The 25,478-nt window shown below is 38.6% G+C and overlaps 2 protein-coding genes across 2 annotated transcripts; one reads left to right on the forward strand and one right to left on the reverse strand.

The window, feature by feature from the left end:
* The first annotated feature begins 676 nt into the window (after positions 1-676).
* LOC122649202 (peter Pan-like protein) lies at positions 677-18,024 on the forward strand. The gene is made up of 8 exons (XM_043842584.1): positions 677-762; positions 1,201-1,269; positions 1,374-1,550; positions 6,001-6,231; positions 16,412-16,504; positions 16,680-16,867; positions 17,522-17,715; positions 17,965-18,024. Exons 2-8 carry the CDS (start codon positions 1,252-1,254, stop codon positions 18,015-18,017), a joined length of 954 nt encoding a protein of 317 aa, XP_043698519.1. The 5' UTR covers positions 677-762; positions 1,201-1,251; the 3' UTR covers positions 18,018-18,024.
* Positions 18,025-21,781: 3,757 nt separating this feature from the next.
* LOC122646817 (transcription factor LAF1-like) lies at positions 21,782-25,016 on the reverse strand. Its single transcript, XM_043840424.1, has 3 exons — positions 24,865-25,016; positions 23,505-23,634; positions 21,782-22,439 (listed from the first exon to the last, which is right to left on the reverse strand). The coding sequence occupies exons 1-3, from the start codon at positions 24,998-25,000 to the stop codon at positions 21,818-21,820; spliced, it is 888 nt and encodes a 295-aa protein (XP_043696359.1). The 5' UTR covers positions 25,001-25,016; the 3' UTR covers positions 21,782-21,817.
* Positions 25,017-25,478: the final 462 nt, after the last annotated feature.

The raw sequence follows: 25,478 nt of genomic DNA on the forward strand, positions 1-25,478 counted from the left end.
TGAACGGAGAAATTAGCGAGGCAGTTCAACCCACTACCACCATCGCCACCAAGTGATTGGGATTGAAGATGAAGGGGTGTCGAACAAGGGAGATCTGTGGCTGATGTACTTGTAACTAGAGTAGGCGATGATCATGATGGTGGTGGAGGAGGAGGAAGGCGCCACCGCTTTCGTATCCTCATTTTGCAGAGCCTCTCTTAACTCCGAAGATGGAAAGATCGAAAGAAACTGAGAAAATAAAAGAGAATGAATATGAGATTGGGCGTTGCAGCAACTGATCGAGGGGAGTTTTTTTTTCTATGAATGGAAGATCACTCGAACTAAGAATGCATATATATCCCCCCTAAAAAGGAATACTGCGAGTCTGAAACTCAGAGAAATCCCTGAGTCTGTGAGTGAGAGCTCTCGCTCTCGAGCTCCCTTTCTTCACCTGTTTCGATCTATTAGACAGAGAGAGAGATTTAAGGAGTTCCCGTTCTGCAGGGGGTTGGATGAGAAATGTCACTTATTCTGGAGGGATGAAGTCGGGTCGGGTGGAAGAGAATGAGAACCTTTTTGCTTTTTTGACTTTTAACATCCACTTATGCTGGACCGTTGGATGAACTTAACGCCACATGGCATCATCTAAAGGGGCGTTGGACGCTCCAGGTCCCGCCAGTGCAGGACAGAAGCGAAATCCCTAAACCCTTCCCCTTCTCCCAATCTCTTTCACGGTACACAGACGTCGCGGCGAAGTTCTGTAAATTTCGGTCCGGGAAATCGGTACGTCTCTCTCTCTCTCTCAGTCTCATTTACGGTTTGATAGTTTCGTCCAGTTTAATATCTTCACAACTGAATTGGACAGAGAAGTTGTCTTCTTGTCTTTCACCTCTTTTTTCTAAGTCGTTATTTTGTTTAGCTTTCTAAAATGGTTTCCGTGTTCTTGGTAAGGTATTCACGGAGAGTTCAAGATTTTGAATCATTAGTGTTGAGCAAGGTTTTCGGGAAGCATCATGGAAACAATACATTGACAGCTTAAAATCACTATTCAAATATCTAAACTGACTATTAACCGTCCAATTACTTCAGTTGCATAATAGTTTTCACGATTCTTCGTTCACTTCTTTACCCACTTTTTGGGATTTTAAAAGAAAATTTACATGTAGTTTGGTTCATTTATAAGCATTTTGGCCTGACTTTGGTGCCAAATTATCCTTTCAGTAAGCTATCTGAGATATAATAAACCCTAAAGTCCAATATTTCCTAGCTGAAATGGCCCGCTTCCCAAATGTAAGTTAGTAGATTTGTTCCTGTAGTTCATTCTTTGAAATTTCCATATTAATTTATTTTTCCACATTGAATAATTCGTATTCATGTGAACTGAAAAAAAAAAGAAAAAGAAGAAGGTGTTCAGTAAGCCGGTTGTAAATAAGCCCAGTGTTGATCATGTCACGGGAGATAAAATACCCAAGAGCTTTGTGTTTTCAAGAGGAAAGCTGCCGAGTTCTCTGAGAAAGCTACAAATGGACTTAAGAAAGTTGATGCTCCCCCATACTGCACTTAAGCTAAAGGTAGCTGATATGTTCCATTACTCTTTCTTATTTTCCCCATGTCTTTTTTGAGAATTCACAATTGTCTAAAAAATTTCTCTTTGTTGGTATTTATTGGTCAATATTATTTTTCTGGCATAAATATGTGTAACGAAGGCCTCTGAATGCTCTAGTACGGACTACGGAGGGGTGATTTGATTCAGATGGAAAAAGCTAAAAGAGCCAGGTATAGGGCTAAAATGACCTAGGAGAAGTGGTGAACGACTTGCATGACTTAGGACTAGGAAGTAGTAACTAGTATGGTGTTGAATAGAGCTGATTGGAGAAAAATGATCCATGTAGCCAACCCCATTTAGTTGGGATAAGGCTGAGTTGAGTTGAGATGAGACATTTCGTGGAATATACGCTATTTAAGAATATGACTAATCGTCTAATGTAAGGTCAGATTATAGACAACCTAACCCCAATATTACCCGCAACATTGTCTAACAGTCCTAGCAATAAAAATCAACAATCAACCAATAAACAAGGCTGCCGCAGGCCAAAGTCAACCAGAAAAGTAGCAAACTCAGAATTTCTTGATATGACCAATGGATGGGCCTAACCTTATAACTAAATAGAGGTCCAATAGCAGGGATGAATCTCTAAAAATTACAGACCAAACTAATGGTCAGATGTGGAGATATCAACAGGTCACCAAATTAGAAAGTAAACTCAGAATTAGAAGTTTAGTGAAAAATACCAAACCAGCCAACAGAACAGGGCCAAACTGGGATCGAAGGTAGCCCTCAATGAGTAAGATTGATCCTCCAAATTTTAACTGGATCCAAGTAGGGTTGTGGATATATCTTCAAGTTGCAGCAGCAGCAGGCTTGAAACAGCCCAACCGAGAGCACAGAACAGAGGAAATAGATGGCTTCTGTGTGATTGATCAGCAAGGCCAAGTCAGGACCAATATAGTAGTTGATTGAAGGCCTTAGGGAGGTCAACTAAGCCTCAAAATATTAGCAAAATAGGGCCTTTGGTTGCTGAAATAAACTAGAACAAACAGCAGCACATAATTAGTAACTGTGCTGTCCGCAGGTATGCTGGACCTTCTCAACCAGTGGACAGTGGTCTATCTTCCAGCAGTTGCTAGGCTTATTGAAAAGCTCCAAACAAGTCTCTGATCTCAACAGAAGACCACGGTTGCATTGTTGCAGACAGGGAAATCAAAATAGAAAGTAAGAGAAGAGAGCGGAGTTCAAATAGAAGAAGGGGGGTTGGGGGTGGGGATAGATGGCTATCTCAGCCTTGGCATCTCACCCTCACAGCCTCTCTAGGACAATAGTTGCACAAGCAATCAATATTCAACTTCATGTAAATCATGGGGAGGCCTCTAAGGGCCATTACATTATATAGACTCAAGGATTGAGCCCAAAATAGAAACAATGAAAATAAAAAGTCTTCTAGAAGAGCTATCCTTGAGTTACAAGTAATTGAACTTTGCTAAGAAATAAAATTGGAAAGCAACTAAAATAGAAACTCTAACTTAGCTTAGACTAAAGGTGTCAATGTGTACCGAGTACTGAATACCTAAACTGTTTCTGTATCGAATAAATTCGGTAGGGTATTGATGTGAGATATATGTACTGAGTCGGTATTCGGTACTGTATCGGTATGGGCCATAATACTGAAAATACACCATACCGAACCAAAATACCTGTTTTAATTTGTACTGAATAATAATGAACCGATTCGGTACAGTATCGGTATGAGATACCTATACCGAATCGGTATTTGGTACGGTATCGGTATCGGTATCGGTATGGGGTATATGTGCAGTGTACCGATCCGAAACCGTATCGATTGACATCCTTAGCTTAGACTAACAAAAGGACACCAAACGAAAGGGAAACAAAGATCCTTCTAGAAGCTCCCAGCTGTGCTGGTTGGCTCTTTAGCCCTGTGGTCTGGTCCAGTAATTGATGTGATGGACCAGGCCTGTGACTCTTTCGGTTGGTGTAATGCTTGCTGAAGAATCGATCTACATCAATGACAGTTCACTTTTTTCACTTATTGTTTGTCACCTACTGCTATTACTTTTGAAATTTAAAATGAATGTTGTGTTGAACTTGAAGGTAGGAAGTCAAGAAGCAGTTGTGGGGCAGGCAAAGTTCTCCATTAAATGATATTATAGGTCAATGTTATTCTCTTGAAGAGTTGACATTTATGGAATATATGCTACTTAAGAAGATGAAAATTCGCCCCTGTAGTTTTTTGGATACTTTTTATCACTACTGCTGCTACTATTAATTGGATTGTTTTTTGGGAGAGGGGTGGCCAAGATTATTGCTTGGATAACAAGAAGAGAAATTAGGTTTTAGAATGATATATTGAACTTGAAGGTAGCAGGTCAAGAAGCAGTGCTTGAGAGGGGCAAAGTAAACCTCTAATTAAGAAGTACCAAGGAGTTCTTAAAACGGCTGTCATGTCTCTCAAATTCTTTAACTAAGGTTATTGTTGTAAACTGTCTTTAGGTCCAATTCGCTCTGTTAACTTGGTTAAACTCTTGAATGTCTCTGCTTTGGATCCTCGGTCAGGCTGCAGAAGTCAACTCCTGAATAAGTGTTAATGCACTTGAATGCCAAATATTGAATCCTGTTCAATGATTTTATGGAAAAGGATAAAGGAAAATCATGACTAAATTGCCCTTGCTGTTAGGGGATGGCACTTTGTTTGATATTTAAAATTCACTGATTAGTGCAGACACATCTCAGCAGTGACTTTGCTGTTCTTCCTGTCTAACATAGTTATCACTTATCAAGGAGTCGCCTAGGCGTCCAGGCTCCTTGGTCGCCTTGGTCTGCCTTGTTGGTGTCGCCTAGATTTTGGACCCTCTCCAACGCCTTGGCGCCTTGATAACTTTGCTGTCTAACATTTGTAGCATTGGGTAACCCGCTCCTTGTTATGTGGTAACCCTCCCCCCTCCCACCCTGGTGCAGGTGGAGAGCAATTTTCAATTGAAATTTCAATTTTGTTTTGGTTTTGACAAAGGTTGAAATGAAACCAAGTGCGATACCTGGGTATTACCAAGTTTCGGTTGAATTCGCAGTTTCAACGAAATTTTGATCAGGTTTGGGTTTTGGTATCATTTTGGTCAAACCCTTTGTATAAAAAGCATGGTTTCGATCATGTTTCGGCTTTAGGTATTGTTACACTAGTTTCGACGGTTTCTCCAAAAGGGGAAACTTCCTCGAAAACTTCAGTTTTTGCGATTTTTGGCCAAAACACTTCCATATCTTTGTAATGAACCATGCATAACATTTGATAATTATGAAATGATTTCTAATTTTATGTTCATTCATTCCTAATGCATATTTTAGTTGTTTTATTGAATTATGTATGTTCTAGTACTAAATTTTGTATATACAGCAGCATACAACGTACACTACCAATGTAGGGTTCGAATCCAAACTGCCATTTTGGGTGTTTTCTTTTTACAATCTAATGATTCTGCTGTGTTTAAAGGGCTTAAAATAGGGCTTCCTAGAAGTTTCGGGACCTAATTTGTCCATTTGTCCTCGAAAACCTGCAGCCGAAACTTACCAACCATCGGTCGAAATTTTGCAGTATCGCAAAATATAAACCTGGCTCAAATCTGAAATTTTGAACCTCGGTGGAGACAGAGAGATGTGCTAAAAACACAGAATAAAACTAGTGAAGGAAGTTTGGAGAAGGATTGAAAATACTTAAAAACAGGAGAGGAAATTTCTGTGGACCAATTTGTACCTGTTGCAGAGCCAAAGGCAGTTGTTTAAGTTATGGAATTTCATCCCTCTCATGGATGGTATGAGGTCATGATAGAAGGTGACTGAACCGCGGTTATTAGCTGGGTAACTTCTCTTTAGCTGGGCTATGGAGTTACTCAGTTTATGAGGAGAACTAGGTCCTTGTCTGTGCTTAGTAAATTTTCCCTTAGAGAGTGGGATCAGCCGACTCCTTCATGAAGAAAACCATGATTCTGTGAGGAATTCTCACATGCTTTGACTTCTTATATCCCGTTCTTCCATCAAATATTCTGCTTTTTCCTGGATACTCGGGTTCAAATACCCTCGGATTCGCTGTTTGCTTACTGGCGTCATATAATTCAGAAAACACTAGTTTTCTCGAAGCCTCTTGTTCGTATCTCTCATCAAAAGGTGCTATTCCATAATGTCTGTCTAGCAGATCCCCTGCTAACCCGAGCGAGCATTCAAATATCTTATGAATAGAATCTTTCTCAACGTATCTACTGCTTAAGATTAACAAATTCATGTCTAAAAAAAGGCGGTAAAGTTAGGCTTTCTAGAGATGTAGAACAAATCCAGATGCCTCATCTTTCCATTGATTCCAGGGTGTGGTCTGTTATGGCTAATCATTGTGCACTATTGTAGTTTATTTGCAAATATTTCTGAATTAGCTAATTGATGCTTCTCTGTTTGCTTGGCAGGAAAAGAAACAGAATAATCTTAAGGATTTTTTGAACGTTGCTGGGCCAATGGGTGTTACTCATTTCCTTATATTATCAAAAACAGATACAGCATCCTATCTGAGGGTTGCAAGGACCCCCCAAGGCCCTACCCTTACATTCAAAATACATGAGTATTCATTGGCAGCTGATGTTGCTCAATCTCAGTTGCGTCCTAGATGCCCTCCAGAACTTTTCAAGAACTCTCCTTTGGTGAGCTTCTGACCAAAGTTTCCTCTTCTTTTATTTATTTATTTTTATTTTTTTGGTGAATTTGAATGTCTTCTTGTTCTTGGTGAAAATATGGAAAACAAGTGAGGACCTATACAATCCTCAGAGTATCCTTAACTGCCTTCGCTTAGAATATAATTGAATTCTTGGATGCACTCAGATTGCGATCTGCTATTAAGTTGACTTGATAGAGCAATGCCCGCAACAAACAACCACGGCATTGACCTCTATAGACTTGATAATAAATGGAAGAAAGTAGAACATGTCTTAGCCAATGTGAATGCCTTAAATGAGGTTCCTTACCTTCCACAAGGGAGCAATGCTAGCCAATATGAACCTTATTGTTATTATCGAATCCCCTTCTAGCCTCAGATCCATTATCCCTTTGTCCCTTAGTCCCCCCTCACAAAGATGTACTTTCTTGCGCCCATTCTATCATTGGAATTTGGAAACAAGAGTTGTCTAGCGAAACCTGATTTACTCACAAAGCTTTTCAGCACATTCTCATGCAAAACAACCAAAACATTGCCAGTTTGCCACTCTTGTTATCGAATTAATCTCTTGGAATTCTGTAGAATTTCTAATTCATTTCATTGGTGAAGTCCTTCCAAGAAATGAAGGCCACAGGATAGACCATAGCTTCCCCAAAAAAACCCATGAAACCTAGTTTTTTGATATGCCTTTTTCCATAACTATGTCTGGATTAAGAAAGGATCCTGCCAGCCTGAATGATGAGTTCTTTAATATGCCGAATTAGGGATGATGACTGGTTTTCCGAATATTCCATGAGAAAATTATTATTGGGCACTGTAGAGTTGTTAATTGTCACAATCACAGGGAGTTTGTGGTTCAAGTGGCTCTACAACTGACCCAGTGGGGGTTTAGGCAGACAACTCACATGATTAGAACCTTTGTCATTTATGGTCACACTTCCTCTATTCTTTTGGGATATAATAGGGCTTTAGGCCTAGCTGCATGGGATTATTTTCTTGTCAATTCCTTTTAGTAACTCCATATTAATTTCATGCACAAAATTCATTGTCACTATCAGCTTCTTCATATTCAGAAGAATTAAATAATGAATCATCATTATTTTCTGGTCATTAGTAGTTTAGTTAATCTCTTTAGGATTAGCCAACTGTTGTCTTCTTCAGTGGCAGATTTTGGAATAGGTGATGTTAATCTGACAAGGGAATTAAGAGAGAATTAATGTAAACCAGTCTTTAGGCTAAATATCTAAACAGAAACTAATTCATAGCAGGATCTTAGAACAACCAGATTCAGGAGAAATGTTATAACAAAACCCAGAACTCTCAGAATGGTCCCAGACTCCAATTGATTACCTGTTCCAAAAGATACAACCCGCAAAGTTTGAGCTGATTCTAATAACGGAATAATGTGTTTCAGAGTTGTCCTAGTGCTACTAGCATAGTTGTCATGGTGTCTAGGCGAATCAAGGCATTGGAGGGGGCCTGGATGCAATGCGACACGAACTAGTCGACCAAGTTGACCAAAACGCCAGCCCAGGGGACCAAGGAGACACTAGTTGTCAAGGCGCCTGGATGCCAAGGCGATCACCTAAGCAACGACTTGACAACTATGGCTACTAGAACTTCCGGTAGCCAGATCTAGAAGTCTAAATCGGTCAGAAAGTCTAGAAACTAATAATGAAATCTCAGAGATTTGAATAACAAAAACTACCATATGGAATATTATCACAATCAAGTAGTATCTTGTATGAACTTGCAACCAACTACAGTACTGATTAAATGAAGAAATAGAGGTGCCACAGGGCATGGAAGTTGATAGAATCTAACTTGTGAGCTTGACAGAAAGATGGATAGATAGATAGATAGCTAAACAGATAACCAGGCTAATAATCCACCTGAGACCCACTTGGAATTCACAGCAGCAAAAGTTTCAGAAAACTGAACTGATTTATTACTTCAAATCATGTTCCTGAATGGCTGGCTACATAGCTATATGTAGTCATATGGACTCCCAAAACCTGACTCTTAACAGGGCTAAAAATTGCTTGAACCAATTAGTAATCAAATAGCTACTTAATTGACCAATAAAAGACCTAAAACAACATTTATTCTAACTAGGACTCCAACTTAAACTAACTATTATGTAGAATCAGTCTCCAACTAGGAACTAATTTCACGGCAGGAACACTAAGGGTAGAATCTAGTGGTTGAATCAGCAGTTATTGGTCTTGAAGTTCTCTGCAAGAAATGACCAATACCATGCAGCCACAGGGTCTGAACTTAAATCTCCAACCAGGAATCAATGAAGGTGACAGCAGGATAGGGGTATAAAAAGTGAGACCGAACCGAACCGCACTGATGTCTTATTGGACAGGTTTTGGATTGGGGTATTACAACCCCAAAACCAAACTGAATCACAACAGAAACCGAAAGAACCTGACACCGAAACCAAAACCAAATTGATCTACCCCGATAAGAAACCGATAACAACCCGAAACCCATTTAAAAACCAGATTTCCCCCCCATAGTTTTGTATAAATATGTATTTTAAACCGAACCCAAACTGGGACGAAACCGAAGGCGACCCCGATAACAAACCGATACAACCTGAAACCGAAACTGAACTTTACTTATTGATTTGGTTTCGGATTCACCATTCCCACACCCAAACCGACTCAACCCGAACCGACCGATTAACAACAGGACAGTCTTCTCAGTAGTCAGCAGCAACTCCAACAGTAGCAGAAGGGGTTTAATGACCTCTCAGATAAAAAATATTCTACAGACCAATAAAAGAGAAACTAGGAATAAAACAGAAAATAGAGAAGAAGGGGATAGATGGTTTGAGTCTCTCACTTGCACCTAGGCCTCTCACCTCACATAGGACTCTCTCCTACTCAACTGCCTCTCACAGCACTCTTGGTTGACAAACCAGTTTTTTTTTTTTTTTCAAATCATTAGGGGGAGACTCTAAGGTCTTGATTACATATAGACACTGCTGCTACTCATAAAATAGGAAGTCTCTTACAAGGCAGTATTGAGACTTGTACAAAAGTCTAACTAAGATCTTAGCTATTAACTAAAATAGAAAGTACTAAAGACGAATAAAATCTAAGCTAAAATAAAATTAGAAACTTCTAAATGTAGAAATAGAAAGTAACTAAAAAGCTAACTTTAAAAGATCTTGGCAGCATCTTTCTTCCAACACAAGCTGGCATTGGGGCCCACACCACTTTTCATGTAAACAGTAACACATGAACCATGTTCCATGAACAGTAACATGACCAGTGTTTCGGTCCTTTTCTTCTTCATGCTTCGACCTACATCAAATTTATAAAGTAAATCCTGTATTCCTAACTCCTGTCTTTATTTTAGGCCTATTAAAGTGACCTATTATAATGAAAAACCCTTGGACCAAAGGCCCATCATGTATAGCACCCAACCCAAGGCCTCTTTCCATTAAAATAAGCCCACTTTTGTGATTTATCCGCATCCTTAATGTACCTTGGTCAACCAAACAGATTGAGCCATGGTGTTGTGCTCCTCCATTGGCTGTTGATTTCCTTTGCTGCCAGCAATAGATCATGTTTACTCCCTAGTAACCAAGTCTGGAGATGTCTCAGGTGTTTGGCTCTCATTGTGCTTATTTTATTGGCTTATTGATCGTTGCAGTTCTCCTGCTCTACATTCTTCCTCTATGTTCTGCTTCTAATAATGCAAGATAGTGACCAGCTACTCATGTCACTGTTATGATAGTTGGAGTGCATGAGGGCTCTGTAGTACCTTTTTTTTCCAATCCAGCCTTCATTATTATTATCGACTGCATGTGTCTGACCTCCTCTCTTCCTTCACCACTTCTCCTGCAGCAAATCAACACTTCTCTGTAGGAGTATTATATGGTTGGGAAATAGGTAAACGTTGGGATTATGTTCCTTCCACTAAACATGACAGAGTAACTTACAGAAAAGGGAGTTGGGGTTTGAGAAGCATGAGGAGGATGTGTGGCAGAAATGATGCTTAAATTATACAATGAATGCAAAAGAAAATTACAAGTTGGAGTTTGGGACTCCTCTTAACATCAGTTTCAAACAAAGATTTGGACATTGGGATTTCTTCCAGAATACGTGAGACAGTACATAAAATAGAGGAGATTTCCTAGAATTCAACTTTTGCGCAAATGGACAGCGATATAAAGGAATTGTTCAAGTTCGATCAAGAACTTGAACTGAACTGGCTGGAACTTCCATGCCTATGTGATGCAGCCCTAGACCTAGACCATGAAGTTGACAAAGTAGAAGCCACCACCTCACACCCTAAGGTTCTTCGAAGATCGGTCCAGGACTCCAGGTCAAGGAGAGGCATGCCAGATAAGGCCAGCCCCTGCAGGGATAGACCATCCATTCCTTATCTTCGCAATAATTTTAAGGAAAGAAGTTGCACCTAAAAGAGGGAAGATTTGGACTGATTTGGGATTATCTCAGTTTCTAAATAAATTATGCCTAAATAAATAAAGGATCAACCAGCTAGCTAGTATATTGGGTTGATTGAAGATTGGATTGAAGAGTGGATTTCTGATTGAGAGTATTTTGGGTAGATTGAAGAGAAGGTGGGATTCTTATTGGAAGAATATGGGGCTGATTGAAGATTGGACTCATTAGAGATTAGAATCTTATTTTCTTTCTTTTCTTCCTTACACTTACTCAATTCTAAGTCTATATGTAATCCTTCATGAGAATGTAGAAAGCAGATTATGAAGTTAAATGAAATTGCTCTATTTTGAGCTTTGAACTCGGTTGGAGTTCTTGCAAGTCCCATTCTCTCTTTGTTCGATTGATCAACTCCCGGTCACTTAGGGAACGTGATTTCGACTCTCCCGATCTGTAGCGTCCAATGAGGCTGCACCACTATGTGAGAAAGTTCTTTCAAATCCTCTCTTCCCTTCAAAGGAGCCAAAGACCAAGCAGAACTCAAGTTGAATCCAGATGTTGCCTTAACGTCCAGGGCCTCCTGGTCGCCTCTAAGGCCTTGGGTTGCCTAGACACCGTGATAACCAAGGTTCAAAACTTGGATTTTGGTCTCGTTTTCGCCAAACCAAAATCAATTGAAATGGGCAAAATTTGCCAAACATTGCATTTTTTGCTAGGATGTTTCGGTTGGCCATTTCGGGGGCAAAAGGAGAAGGAAACCTGATTTTAGCCTAGATAAACATAAGTAAACATTTATATTGCAAGAAAAGTCACATAGTGGTGTTTTGGATTTGCACCCTTGGTTGGCAGTATCTGTCGGACCCTATCGTATACCTTGTGTAATATTTATTATTCTACACATTGTTTTAGTATTAGAAAACAGAAAAGCCAAATAAAAAAAAGTAAATTATGCACCATGAATGAATAAACATAATATTGATTACGTTTAAAATAGTACAAAGTACATGTAACATAGACTCATAGAGATCCAAGTCCCAAAATATACCCTTTTGTATGGTGATGATACATGAGTACATAGTGGACCCCTGGCTAATATCACCAAGAGTTACATGGAGGATCAAGCCCACTCATGGACCGAAGGGGTTTCCGGTATTTAACATATAAAAATTTCATCACCAACTTTCAGGTATTTGTCATATTTTTTTTGCAAAAATTCTTTTTTGGGAAGAAGTTCATTCCCTAGAACTGTTGAATGTGGCAAAATCTTCACCAATATGCAGCAAATGATGTCAATGGAGTGATGTAGCAACCCCCATCACCGTATTCCATCAGTGTGTAGAGGTGAGGTAGCAAAAATCAGCAAAAAAAAAAAAGGATTTTCTTCCTCCTGCAGATGAAACAGACGAGTTTTGGTCGAAATTTTGGCGAGACAGGGTATTATATAAACCCCAAAAGTCGTATCGCCGAAACAGTACATGTGGTCGAAATTTCGACCGAAATTATGTCGATCTCTTGATTTGCCTATCATTTTGTCTCGGTCTTGTCGAAATCACTGAAATTTCTGGCGAGTTTTTGAACCATGGTGACAACTATGATGTTGACAGCTTGAGGCCTATTGAACCACTATAGTGGAATTCATCAGAAAATGGGGAGGAAAGTGGGAAATGAGGTGGCTCAACCTACTCTTGTTCACTCCTACTTCTTACTCACTTGCCCAAAAATCGAAGCAGAGTTCTTGATGGACAGAATATCTCCTCCTGATTGTACTCTTTTTCAGTTGGTCGTGTTCAGTGCCTCCTGACTTTGCAAGTAGGTTAGGACTGAACCTCTACTCAAGAATGGTTGAAGGTGCTTGCAATTTCTAAATGGTATATCAGGATGAAGGCGTCTTATATAAGGGATTGGAATGCATTATGTCATGTTGAAATGTGATAAATGATTTTTAACACAGATCTGAAAAACAGAATAGATAGCCAAAGACAAAGATGTATGTGGATAGGCAGTGTTCCTAGTTCCTAAGTATTAGCGAACAATATCAGAGAGAGCTTGTAATATGTGGATATTGCAAGTTACAAAAGAAGTCTGCAATGCAGGACTTAGGGCTGATTTGGTATGATTTCTATTTCAATTTCATGGGGTGATTTCTATTTTGAAAGTTGTTTGGTTTGATTTCTGCACCTTATTTCAGTGAAATAGAAATCAATTTCACTGAAATTCTGAAATAGGTGAAAAGTTCTTTCAATTTCGAAATTGAAATTGCATTCACTCTTGCTCTTTAATGAGCACATGATTAATTTGATGGTCAAAGCAGTAATTTCATGTTAAAAATAAAACACCACTCTCCTTCTCCTGATCGTCTCACCATCACCGCCGCCACCACCCTCTCCCAAAGAAATATAGAGAATCTATTCTCAGAAATTGAACTACGAAATAGATTTCTTATTCTTTGAAATATTTCAGATTGATGCAACCAAAACAATTTCAATTTCTTGGCCAAATATATATTTATTGACTATTTCATGAAATCAATCCGAAATTGAAATCATACCAAATCAGCCCTTAGAATGGTGGCCCAACTCTTATTCCATTTATCCATTACATATAAAACTGCGTGTTTTATCCCCCCAACACTGTTATATAAAATGATGAGTTAAAATAAGAAACCATGGGTTTTACATGACAAGATTAACATTAACATTATGATGCGCTGTTAGCGTAGGAATTAGGACTTATCTTTTTGAGTTAAAAATTGTAATTTTCTTTTATTATTTTATTCTTGATAGAGTCGTCCGTAGAGTTAAAGGTAGAGTTTGTTTCAGTTTGAGTCCCATATAAAAGTTGAACTCTATTTCAGTTCCAAGGTAGGGTCAGGTTTTGATTTTCCTTTAAATACTTGGCTGTACCCAATGATTGAGGTTGGATTGTTTTTATTGAAATTGAAAGAAGTGCTTACCGGTGTTGCCAAGAGTTGTGTGTAACCTTTTCTCCTCCTCTGATCGTCTCTCTCTTTTCTCCCGTACTCCTATCTTCTTAATCTCTTCGTTTGATAATAATACCTATTTCCAGCGACACCTGCAACATATTTCTGAACTTTACTCTAAACATCCTGTCCAGAACTTCCTGAAAACTGGAATGAAGATCTTACACTTACAGGGCGATTTCCCCATCTGATTTTCAGACCGAAATACACAAAGGCCCCCCCCCCCCCCCCCCCCCCCCCCCCCCCCCCCCCCCCCCCCCACCGCAACCCCGCCCGACGAAACGGCCAGTAGAAACTTCAACCCGACCCGACCACCGCCAGGGTCGGGTCGGGCCGGCTCGGGTTGGTCCCGATTTATGGCACCGCCCACGTGTCTCATTAGAACATGTTTTTGTAACATAGGATCTCAACCTATGGGACAGCTAATAAATATGTTGAAAAAATGGCGTGTGTATAAACTCTCTCTCTACAATTGTAACGATGTCCCCTTAATAGGCCCGGAAGCTTATAGGGGCTACAACTAAATAACAATCATGTCGTGACTCTTTTTATGGTCCCGATCAAAATAGTAGATGATCTACTCTTTTTATGGGTTCCCACTTCATGATGATGACAAAGCTAGTAGTTATCTATGTACAATTCTCTTCTGTTTTTTTTGTCAAGAAAATACTTATATTAAGTATATAATATATATATATATATATATATATATGTAATATTATATACCTATAATTAATAGGTCGGGTCGGGCTAGGCCCAGGATCTAAACCCCCGGACCCGACCCGACCCCTGCCAGGGTCAGGACTATACTAAACCCAAACCCGCCCTCGGGGTCAAAAATCAGGGTCGGGCCGGGCTCAGGGCGGGTTCGGGCCAGCCGGCTTTATTGACACCCTACAAAGGGCTGTGAGATCGAGACCAGAAACTACTGCTGGTTCCTGTTCCATCGCCAGAAGAAAAATCAGGTAACTTTCCTTTGACGATTTGAGGGCTGTTCACTAGAATAGTGCTTGTGATTTAAAGGATTTTGAACTGTGATTCAAGGCTAAAATCCTTGTCTTGATTGAATCTAGTGCTTGGAAATATCTGTGGTCGACTCGTAATCCTCTCCTGCTGCTGGATTCTGGTATGTCTCAAGATTGAAGACACATAACCATACACACGATTAGTAGCTTTAACTCTTTTTTTTTTTTCTTTTTTTTTTTTGTGGTTAAAAGGAGCTTACATATTATAACTTACAGTAACAGTATTACATTCGTAGCTTTAACTCTTCTTGTTAGTTGAATACCCCTTCTTTTACCTTTATTAACTTCTTACCCCTTGCATTATAATTGCTTCCTAGTTTACCCTTAGTTAATAATCAAAATCCTTTTGTGTCATTTCTTCTTCTATTCTTTTTTATCCTTTTAGATTCTGCTTAATTACAAGATTGCCATCTTTCCTTTAAAACTTGAGATTATTTACTGTTTTGCCATTCAACTTTGGATTTGAGCGTGCTTGGTAAGGGTGTCAAATTGAAACTGGAACTGAAAACCAAAATAGGATCCGGACCGAATAACTAGAACCAAATGAACCAAACCAAATAGAATTTGGTTACAATATGGAACTGAGCAACAGAACCGAGGGGGGACTTGGTTACTTTCTGGATCCAACATAGGAACCGGCAGTTAGAACCGAACCCGAAACGAATCCAGGTACCAATATATTATAGTACATTAATATATATATATAAAATACAAACCAAGGTGACCAAGTGGTCACGGGTTCGAGTCTGGAAACCGCCTCTTTGCGAAAGTAGGGGTAAGATTGCGTACATTATGACCCTCCCCAGCGCAATAGTGGGAGCCTCGTGCACTGGGTACACCCTATAGACCAAGTACAAGAAGCGGAACCGAACTGTGTAGGAACCGAATAAGAACTGGAACAATACAGGTTCGGTATGAGTACCGAAGTTCAAAACCGAGGCAGGCCTTGTTCCGGATATGGATCACACTGATACTCTTGGTACCGAACCGGAACCGAATTGAATATCCCCGGTTCCAGACCGATTTACACCCTTAAATACTGCTACAGATCCCAATCCTGTTGGGTCTGGGGATACCAAGGGCACATTTGGCAATGTTTTTGTTCAGCTGGGGTGATTTGGCCTGCAGAACACCCTAACTGTTTCTGTTATTCAAGAGTATTTATGAGCCATGTGTGTCTCTTGAGACAATTTTCTGTTACCCACTTTTGTTCGCGTGGGACACAAAAACAGACCGGTGTATCCAATTGTGATTCTGGTGTTTTTGTGTTCCTGCATGAACAAAATAATACTAGAAACACCCGAACGTTACCAAACATGCCGCAAAACCCACCATTTTTGGCAACTGTCAGCGGGAATGATTTGGAAGGTCCAAAACCAAAAAGAGTGGTATTTGCTAGCAACAACAAAATGGAGGCAGTTCAGATGGGCCAGGCCACAAAGTAATTTTTATGGTTTACACTTAATGGATTTTCAAGCGAAAAAGGCATGCTGGTTGGATAATCTCAGCCCCTTGCTTACTACGACAATTAATTGCTGTATTGTTTTAACAGGAAAAAGAAAATGTTTATGTTGACGATTCTTGTACTTAATATTCTTCAGTTAATGTTTATGGTCCTTGCACCTCAATTTCTTTTATACCACATCTGAACCTAATCTGTGGTAGTAAAATGGTGCACTTTCTTGTTTTTCTTGTTACATGATTCTGTGGCTTATTATGGAATGGAAAATTTACTGGCAGATTGTCCTTTCTGGTTTTGGGACTGGAGATCAACATCTAAAGCTCACAACTATTATGTTTCAAAACATATTTCCAGCCATCGATATCAATACTGTGAGTGCTAGAAAAGTTCTCGACTCACTAAGCTGTTTCTCTGCCATTTGTGGTCAGCTGGCTGCTAAAATTTCTTCACCCGATTCCTTGTATTGGACATGACTTCTGTTTGATGACTCTATATCTTCTGAATTGCATTTTTGTTAATTTGTGCACTGTCCTTTTTCTGGTGCAGGTTAAACTTGGTTTATGCCAAAGAATTGTGTTACTTAATTATAATAAAGAGACAAAGCTTATTGATTTTCGGCATTATTCCATCAGATTACAGCCTATCGGTGTCTCCCGTAGACTTAGAAAATTTGTGCTGAACCATCAGGCACCGGATTTGAAGAGTCTACAGGATGTCAGTGACTTTGTGACTAGGTAACTTATCTTTCTCTGTCTGAATGTTTGTGCTAGAATAAATGAACGAATTCAGGTTGGACACAGTAAAGAATGATGCTCCCTCTATTCTGTATGTTATAGTTTTGACAGAGTTGATTCTAACTTAGTTTTATCCCCCTTTATCCTTGATAATATCAGTTTATAACACTCCTTATGCTTTATACCATGAGGTTGCTCATTTGCTAATCAATAGATTTTGAAACTTTCAACCATAACATCACCGCAAGTAAAGTGGATACCAAATTACTTTTTGGGTGATCTTTTGTTTCAATTTAACATTTCTGGCTATCATTACGTTTTCCTTCAAAGTACTACCTGTGTCTAATTATAAATTTTCAGATGTTATGGCATTGTTTAGTATTCAAATTAATTTTAACATATTGAGCAAGTATTGAAGTAATTCATATAAATAGAAAACTCATGAATAACTGTGGGAAACATGGTTTTGGTTAAAAAACAATGATAATTTCTGTTCATGAGACGTCACATATTTCTTGGAGTTATATTTGTTTAGTGGGTAAATTTATTTGTTGCAAGTGCGGCCTTATACACAGTGTAGTACTACTTGGTGTTTTACCTTTCTGATCCTATGAGGTACCAAATGTTATTTGATTGAAAATTGTAATTTTGCAGGGCAGGTTATGGGTCAGAAAGTGAAGGAGATGATGAAGCGGCAACAGTGAGTCTACCAAGTGATCTTGGTAGAGTTAATAGAGCTTCAACGAAAAGTGCTGTCAAGCTTCAAGAGATTGGACCTAGGATGACTCTTCAACTTATGAAAATTGAGGAAGGATTAAGTACTGGTGGAGTCATCTTCAGTGAATATGGTAACTTGATTACATCTTGCAGTCAGTGCTCATTAATAAGGGAAAAATGGTAACCTAGGAGTCATTCTTTCTAAAATTAAAACAAGTGATCTCAATAAGATGTATAACATAAAGAATGAGCAAAAACTCTTCATGCACCTGTTGTTAGGGAACAAAGAATGAGACAAAACAGAGATGGAATAAGTACCATGAAGCTCTGTTTTATGTTTGCCTTTTTTTATTTTAATTTTCTGTACCTTGTTATTTCAGGAAGTGGAGAGGATGCCAAAAAACAGGAAAATCAAGAAGTCGATGAAGATTAGTCTGGTAAAGTACCAGAGTTCTCAGGTAAAATACCATATCCTTTTGTCATAGTGGTTGTGTAGGAACAAGAATGGGTGTCATGTAGGAATTCTATTTCTATGGTTTTTAGTTCAATATCCTCCTTTCCGTTGTCAAACAAGATAGTTCCTGTGATTGCTTAGTTGGAAGCCACTTTTGACATTTTCTTGCTTTCCAGTGGCTTGGCCGATGAAAAGACAAAATCCACGTATACTGCTTCTGAGATTCTGTTCGTTGGTTGACATAAAAAGCTTTTAGGTTAGATCGGTGGCCTACAACATGTTTTTCCTGCCCTCAATTTCACAAAGAATTTAGTGGTATGGCGAGCACTACCTCATCACCTCCGTGCCAAGTTTCAGTTGCACCATCTCCTGATCTTGGTAATGCCATCTATCCTTTTGCGCTTCATACGTTTGGCTCCAATAAGCCGTCCAATTGGCCCAAAGAAGCAGGAAGCTGAGAACCCAGCTCCTGAAAGATGCACCAAGTTGAAGGTATCACTTCTTGTTAATAGAAATGAGGAGAAAAAGGGTAATAAACAACTTTATCTGCAGCTAGCCGCCACAGTTGTTTCCGGCAAGTGACTGTTATCAAAGCGCATGAATCTCCCGAGTCCATCAATCCTTGGAATTAATTAGCTCTTAATATATGCAACCATTCCTGCGTCTTCACTCTGACCTCCCTCAGCTCACACCAATTATCGCTGCAGCAAACTTGATCCAAAATAATTCAAGTTCCAACCATTGATCAACTCCCAAGCTGGAAGTGTTGGATCCGGATCCTCTACTTCCGCCTGCCCGGTATTGCCGTGCGCCCCACACACAAGCAAGGCGGAAAATACTGCCTTACCCCCGCTCGGGCAAAGGTAAGGCGGTATTTTCTGCCTTGTGTGTGGGGCGCACACGGCAGTAGGGCTAAGTGTTTCATCAAATCATGATAGCACCTCCCATGTATCCAAACAAAAACATTAGAACAGATTGAAGCCAGTTCATACATCATGTTCACTTTCAGGGGGTTTTATCAGTGAGATTAATAGGAGCGGTAACCCAGTAGTGTACATAAATAAATTAAACTAGAGGAAACTGGGACCAATCATACAAGAGAAGCATGCATGCATGCATATCTGACCCTACTCATCCCTTTTAAAGAAGAGGAGCTTCCTCATTTTCATGGATGTCAAAGAATTTGAAACTAGTGACAATCAAATTATTTCATACAACTTTCACCAGTATGACTCAAGAACATCATTGGAAGGACCATGGCAGTTTAACTAAGAAGTTACAATGATGAGAAGAAAATGACCTAATCGTTAGTCTTCAAAGGGGTGATCAAGACCATTCTTTCTCCAACTAGAAGTATTCGAAACCAAGGGAGGGAACTAATATTCTCATGTCAACTGAATTTTCTAGAGCTATGTGCTAGTAAAAAAAAACATTGGGGAAGAGGTTAAAGAGTTGCTAGATATTGTTAGATTATTGATTGAGAAATTTATAGATGTGTTTCCTGGTTATCTACTGCTAGAATTACCACTTATGAGGGATATACAACATTGTATAGATCTAGTACATGGGGATAGCTTACCTACTAAAACATGGATTACTAAGAAGGTTTGTAAACAAATCTGTTTGCCTTATGAAAGGTTTCCCATTAATGGAACAAATTTGACGGGATGGTAGAGTCATAGAAACACTTGTTTCTTCCATATTTTGGACCTTGGCTCCATAGAACAATATGTTATTGTTGAAATATGGAAAAATTGAAATCTTAGATCAAATACTTTGTATGGATGTATGAACTATAAAAACAAAAGTTCTTAAATGAACAACCTATTACTCATTACATCTAAAATTTCCATTAATGGATTATTTCAATCCATTGTAAAATAAAAAAATACGCATGTACGATGAAATGATTGTTATTATCTGTTCCAATAACGAATCATTAGTTTAACTAATTAACTAAATAAAATAGACAGACCTTCTCTTCCTCTCAGGTCGATGGATCTTCTCAATTGAAAGATCTTTTATATTGAGAATACATATTCTAGTTGATCGAGCCTAATTCTTATTGTTTTCTTTCAAAGAAAAGATATCCACAGCAGCTGGTTTGTCTCCTTTATCTTACTCTAGGGGATGATTTGAGGAGGGCAACCCTATCATTTCGTAATTTAGAGGGAGAGAGAGAGAGAGAGAGAGAATTATACCATACAGATTTTGCGGACACAAATATAAGGTCATGAGAAGGTGCATGCTCCTATAATTAAATATATATTCAGTGATGATCAGATGAACCTTTCCATATATATATATATATATATATATATATATATATATATATATATTATCACCGACATGTTAGTTGACAAATTTCATGTGAAAGCTATAAGTATTAATTTGTGATGATTTCTTAAATCTATTATTTCAAGTGATGATAGATGGCAATAAACTGTTATTTCTCTGCTTAATTGTATTCCAACTAAATATGTCCACAATTTCCACTACACCATTCCTTCCATTTTCATGCTCTCTCTATTAGACATCCTTGCATATGGAACTTCATAAGACAAACGGTGACTTACAAAATTATGTCTCTAGAAGGGAAAAAGATGCAAATGACCTCCATAAATTTTTTGAAAAAAAAAATAATTTATCTCTTATTTTTGTTCCATTTTCCCTCGTAATCTCGAATAATGTGTATAAAGACATCTCTATGTTAAACTTGAGTATGGTATACAAGGGTATCCCTACGGCCATGAGGAGGAGAATCTAGACCACCCCATGGAATGAGACAAACAATACAAGTAAAAATATGTGTAATTATGGGTCATGGATAAATTTTTTTTAACATAAATTTGACAAAAAATTTCTACTTTACCAAACAACTACGTGGTTTGGAATTATACACAAATACAATGTAAATAGAATAATTCATATTCTCTCTCGTAGTACGAAGTGTCTGAAATACCGTCAGACTCATGATTATATCTCATCTAACTCCACAAAAAGTTTTACTTTTTTGTACAAATAAATAAATAAATAATTCCACAAGAAGTTGTGATCAAGCAGAGCAACGACCCTTCGCCTCGTAAATTTTTGCCTAGCTAAATCTTGGAAAGCGATTGTAATACAATTCACATGCAATAATGCTTATTATTTCATTATGTGAAAAAGAACACTAACTGATGGCATGACTCCTAAGCCTAAAATTAAGAACACGTGAAAAAATCACTCAACCCTGAGTAAAATCGAAAATCCCTATCTAAACCAATGCTTCTATGGGAATTCTCATTGATCCTCCCACACATTGGTGGGGAGGCTACACGACGGGTTAGCGTTCTCTTGTCCTATATGTATTTACATAAACTCCATTAACTATGATTAGTAGTCTTAGGTGTGCTAGCGAGGTCACTCCAAGGTGATTTGTTTTCTGAATATAAAGCTGTGAGTGACAGTGACCATTTCGTTAAGAATGGGAGCAGTTTAAGGAGCTTCCGTCAGCTGACAAGTGTCCCTTTAAAAAAAAAATTATTATCCAAAAAGCTACAACTTGGGAATCACCGCCACCGAGAGTTCTTCGAATCATGCCATCACCGAACCAAACTTCGATTCCTTTTTCACATCAAAATCCCAAGAAAAAAACGTTGACTCAAAACCAAAATCAAATTTCTCGTATTCACATCTTTAAATTAACGAAATGAACGAACATACTATGAACATTAACGATTAAGGTTTAATTAACACTTAAATTTACAGTTAATAACACTTTTAACGATCTCTTTCAATCAATAGATTACGTCATGGGCGGCTAAGCTGAAATCACTGCAACTCTGTCCGACAGAAACAAAATCGGAGAACCCATTTCCGGCGATGGAATCGAACTGTGGAATCAGTCTTTGGCCGGCGGTAGAGCCATTAATATTGCCGAACAGATTATGGAATTCACCACTAAAAGGTCCATCATAATGCAAAAAGTTGTGTCTGAATGAATCGTCGTCGAGGTTCAAGTCGTCGGAGTTTCCTCTAGGGATTACCTCTTCGCCGCAATTGACGAAGCTGGTCCGGCTATGAATAGTATCGGAGGAGAGCCACTCTGCGAATAGAAGTTTCGGTAGGGAACTCTGTGTTGTTTCTTTAATGGGGTGGTGATGAAAATCGTAAGTTTGTGGAACGGATTGGTCTGTATCGGTGGGAGAGTCTTTCATGAATTTAAAAGAATCGAAACTTGAGACTTGGGTGTTGGTTGGATATGTTGGTGTAGGTGTGGACTCCATTAGAGATTGGGAATTGCTACTTTGAGCTCCTGAAGCTTCAGCTTTGAAAACCTTTTTCTTCAGATAGGAATTCCAGAAGTTCTTGATTTCATTATCAGTCCTTCCAGGCAAATGCTGAGCAATCTGAGACCACCTGAATGAATGAGAAACAACCATTCAAGTCAAAACCAAACCTTGTTGTGGTAGGTTCTTAGTTTCTACTTTTTACATGAGGGGTGCAGGGAGTGTATGTTGTAACCTTGCCCCATAGGTGTAGTAGGACATATTATATGGATTAAAATCCTCTCCAATTCCCTGAAGTGCAGTGAGATGCAGTACGGCGCTGAGAGCTCGACATGTGGAAGATGATAAATCCAACGATGCCAAGCTTGATTGACCCAGTTTTTTTTATTCTTTCTTCTCGAGCTAGGCACTGTTGGAATTGACATCTTTCATGAGCTATCAGCCTTGAACTGCACCACACTGTTTTTTTTGGGAATTGGAGAAGATTTTTTCCTCATATTATAGTTGGAAAACTAGGTTTTGATTTTGGTGAGTCACCTCAGTGGAAATTTTTTTGCTCGTTTCTAGATTGTAGGAACTCTCCTGCCACACAGGCTTGAAGCAAAAAATATGGAATAATTCACTTTCCCTTTGGGTTATAAATATATATACTCCTAGGTTTTTGTATTTTCTTGAGATTCCATTTCTTTGATCGCAAGCTTGGGTTGTAGGAAAGTTCTTGCAACCTGGGTAGCAGCAAACTTTTCATCCTAGTTGACTCGATGGAGTTAAAAAAAACATGAAACCTAGTTAAGACTTAAGAGTCATGAAGATTCGCTTAGGTTTAAGAAATGACCACAATAGGTCTAAGTCGGTCTAAGTCAGTCTAAGTATATATATATTTTTGACAAAGACGAGTCGAGTTGAAAAACATTATTTTCCACCAATGGTAGTACATACTAATAATATAGCAAACGGGGTGGCGTCTGTCAATTTTTTTTCTTCTTCAACGAGAGGTTAAACTAAGACCAAATTAATTTATGGATAAGAGATCTCTCGTGCTTAGCCAATGGGAGAAAGGAGAGGATGTCATACGATTCGTATACAGGAACTCACATGTAAGGGAGGAGAGAGAATTTAATTAAGAAGACTTATGATACCAAAGTGTGACCATCATTTTTCCTTTATTTAGTTAAGAATGTAAATTAATGGTTACCTGTTGCCTAACATGTGATGAAGGGACAAGATAGTTTCCTCCTCTTGTAAGGTGAAGAGGCCGCGCTTCAAACCAGGCCTCAAGTAGTTAATCCACCTTAACCTGCAGCTCTTCCCACTCCTTTGCAGACCTGATGCAACACCAATAATATAACATATGTCAAAATTTGAACAGTTGTGTTCTACTTAACCACGGAGTTCTGATAGGATCTAGTGCATTAGTACTGATATAATCGTATTTTAAATCCTATGATTTAATTATTAAACAATAAATTTCATCATCAAATTGTCAATTATTTCTTCTCCTATACAGCTTGTCATATGGGAATCGTGTCTTATAAACAAAGTATTGGGACCCAATATTGCATGGGACATGTGAAGATGAAGTTTAACTAAACCCATCTGTATTCCACTATATTCTTTGCCAAACCTGTCATTAGTCATTCGTTCTATTCGTAATCCCCATCCAAACAAGCCATTAGTTGTAACCAGTTGGAGATATCTCTGTCAGCTTTTAATCATTCTGACCTTTGGCATGCTTATGCAGCCAGGTCATCAAATGGGCCCCATCAGGTCCAGTTGGTGATCATCCAGAAATAAAAAAATCAAGGCGGTATTTGGTATGCATTTTAAGTTTATTTTGTATTATCCAATGATCAAAATAATTGTTTTTATAATCTGAAAATATAAAATCGATCTAAAATGTATTCTAAAAATACATATCAAACACAGCCCAAGAATCAAGATCCTTATTAGTATAGGTTTATTTTTTTGGAAATATATATAGAAGACACCGAACGACCCTCTCTTTTTTCTTTTAGATGTGACACGTCACATTAAAGCGCGGATTTAAATTTGGAACGAATTTACGAAAAACTCCTTGTCGGTGTTGACCATTCACTTTGATTGCCAGCTTGCCTGGATTTCTTTAATCTGGAATCGTCTCTAAAATACAAATCATTTCTATTATGGGCAATAACGACATTAATTCTATTTTTCTACCCGGACATGGTGCGCAATGCGCTATGCGGTAACGGAACAAATCTTATTCTACGCAAATAATACTAACGTGCACCGGATGACCGGCAGCCTGAAGCCTATTGCGGGCCTGCGGCAGAATTATCATTTTTCAGACACCCAGTGCATGGTGGCAATGGATGAATGAAACATAATGAAACATGGGTGTGTAATGCATTAGAAGTTGTTAACGTAAACTGTGGCAGGTTTGGTATGCATTCGAAGTTGATTTCGCATTCTCAGATGATAAAAATAGTTATTAATTTTATCAATTGAGAATGCGAAATCGACCTAAAATAGATTCCAAGAATACATACCAAACAAAGCCTGTGAGTGCAACTTACCGGCTTTGGTGGGAACGGAGCTCCAACAGCCATGGCCGTATTGGAGGATGTAATTCCTGAGCTTATCGTCTTCTTCAGGTGACCACAACCCTTTCCTGTGCCTCTGCTTTGGCTTCTCACAAGACTTGCACCCCATTTTCTTCTTCTGAAACTTGAAAGAGTGTTCTCTCTTCTCTCTTTCTTTCTACTCTGAATAAGAGAGCTGATTAGGGGATAAGGATTTGTTCTTCTGATCGAAAGGGAGAGAGACCGTGAGAGAGTATTGATGAAGGAATGAATGAAGCTCCCGACAAGAGAGGCTTGGGATTTTAAAGGAGGATTGGATGAACCTTCCTTTATTAAATAATTCAATTCTTAATTATACATAAAATAGTTTCGATCATTGCCTTTTTTTTTCTTTAAATTTTATTTTAACACCTAAGCACCCGGCTCTCCCCGGTCCCCAAAGACAAGTTGAAGTATAAGAAATGGTGTATGTAAACGATCCTTAAATTGACAAAACAAAATTCAATAAATAAATATTATATATATATATATATATATATAGAGAGAGAGAGAGAGAGAGAGAGGGTTGGGTATAGGGCTCTAAACGGATCGGATTCGGCTCGGATAGT

This window comes from Telopea speciosissima, chromosome 1 (assembly GCF_018873765.1).
Source record: "Telopea speciosissima isolate NSW1024214 ecotype Mountain lineage chromosome 1, Tspe_v1, whole genome shotgun sequence".
Lineage (NCBI taxonomy): Eukaryota > Viridiplantae > Streptophyta > Magnoliopsida > Proteales > Proteaceae > Telopea > Telopea speciosissima.

What these genes read in the sequence shown, in the direction of transcription:
- LOC122646817 (XM_043840424.1), bottom strand. Translation starts at nt 25,000, where the DNA reads ATGGGGTGCAAGTCTTGTGAGAAGCCAAAGCAGAGGCACAGGAAAGGG. An exon ending in CTCCGTTCCCACCAAAGCCG is followed by an intron (nt 23,635 to 24,864) that starts GTAAGTTGCACT and finishes GTGTTGCATCAG; the next exon opens with GTCTGCAAAGGAGTGGGAAG. An exon ending in CATCACATGTTAGGCAACAG is followed by an intron (nt 22,440 to 23,504) that starts GTAACCATTAAT and finishes TCATTCATTCAG; the next exon opens with GTGGTCTCAGATTGCTCAGC.
- LOC122649202 (XM_043842584.1), top strand. An exon ending in TTTTCAAGAACTCTCCTTTG is followed by an intron (nt 6,232 to 16,411) that starts GTGAGCTTCTGA and finishes ATTTACTGGCAG; the next exon opens with ATTGTCCTTTCTGGTTTTGG. An exon ending in CAGCCATCGATATCAATACT is followed by an intron (nt 16,505 to 16,679) that starts GTGAGTGCTAGA and finishes TTTCTGGTGCAG; the next exon opens with GTTAAACTTGGTTTATGCCA.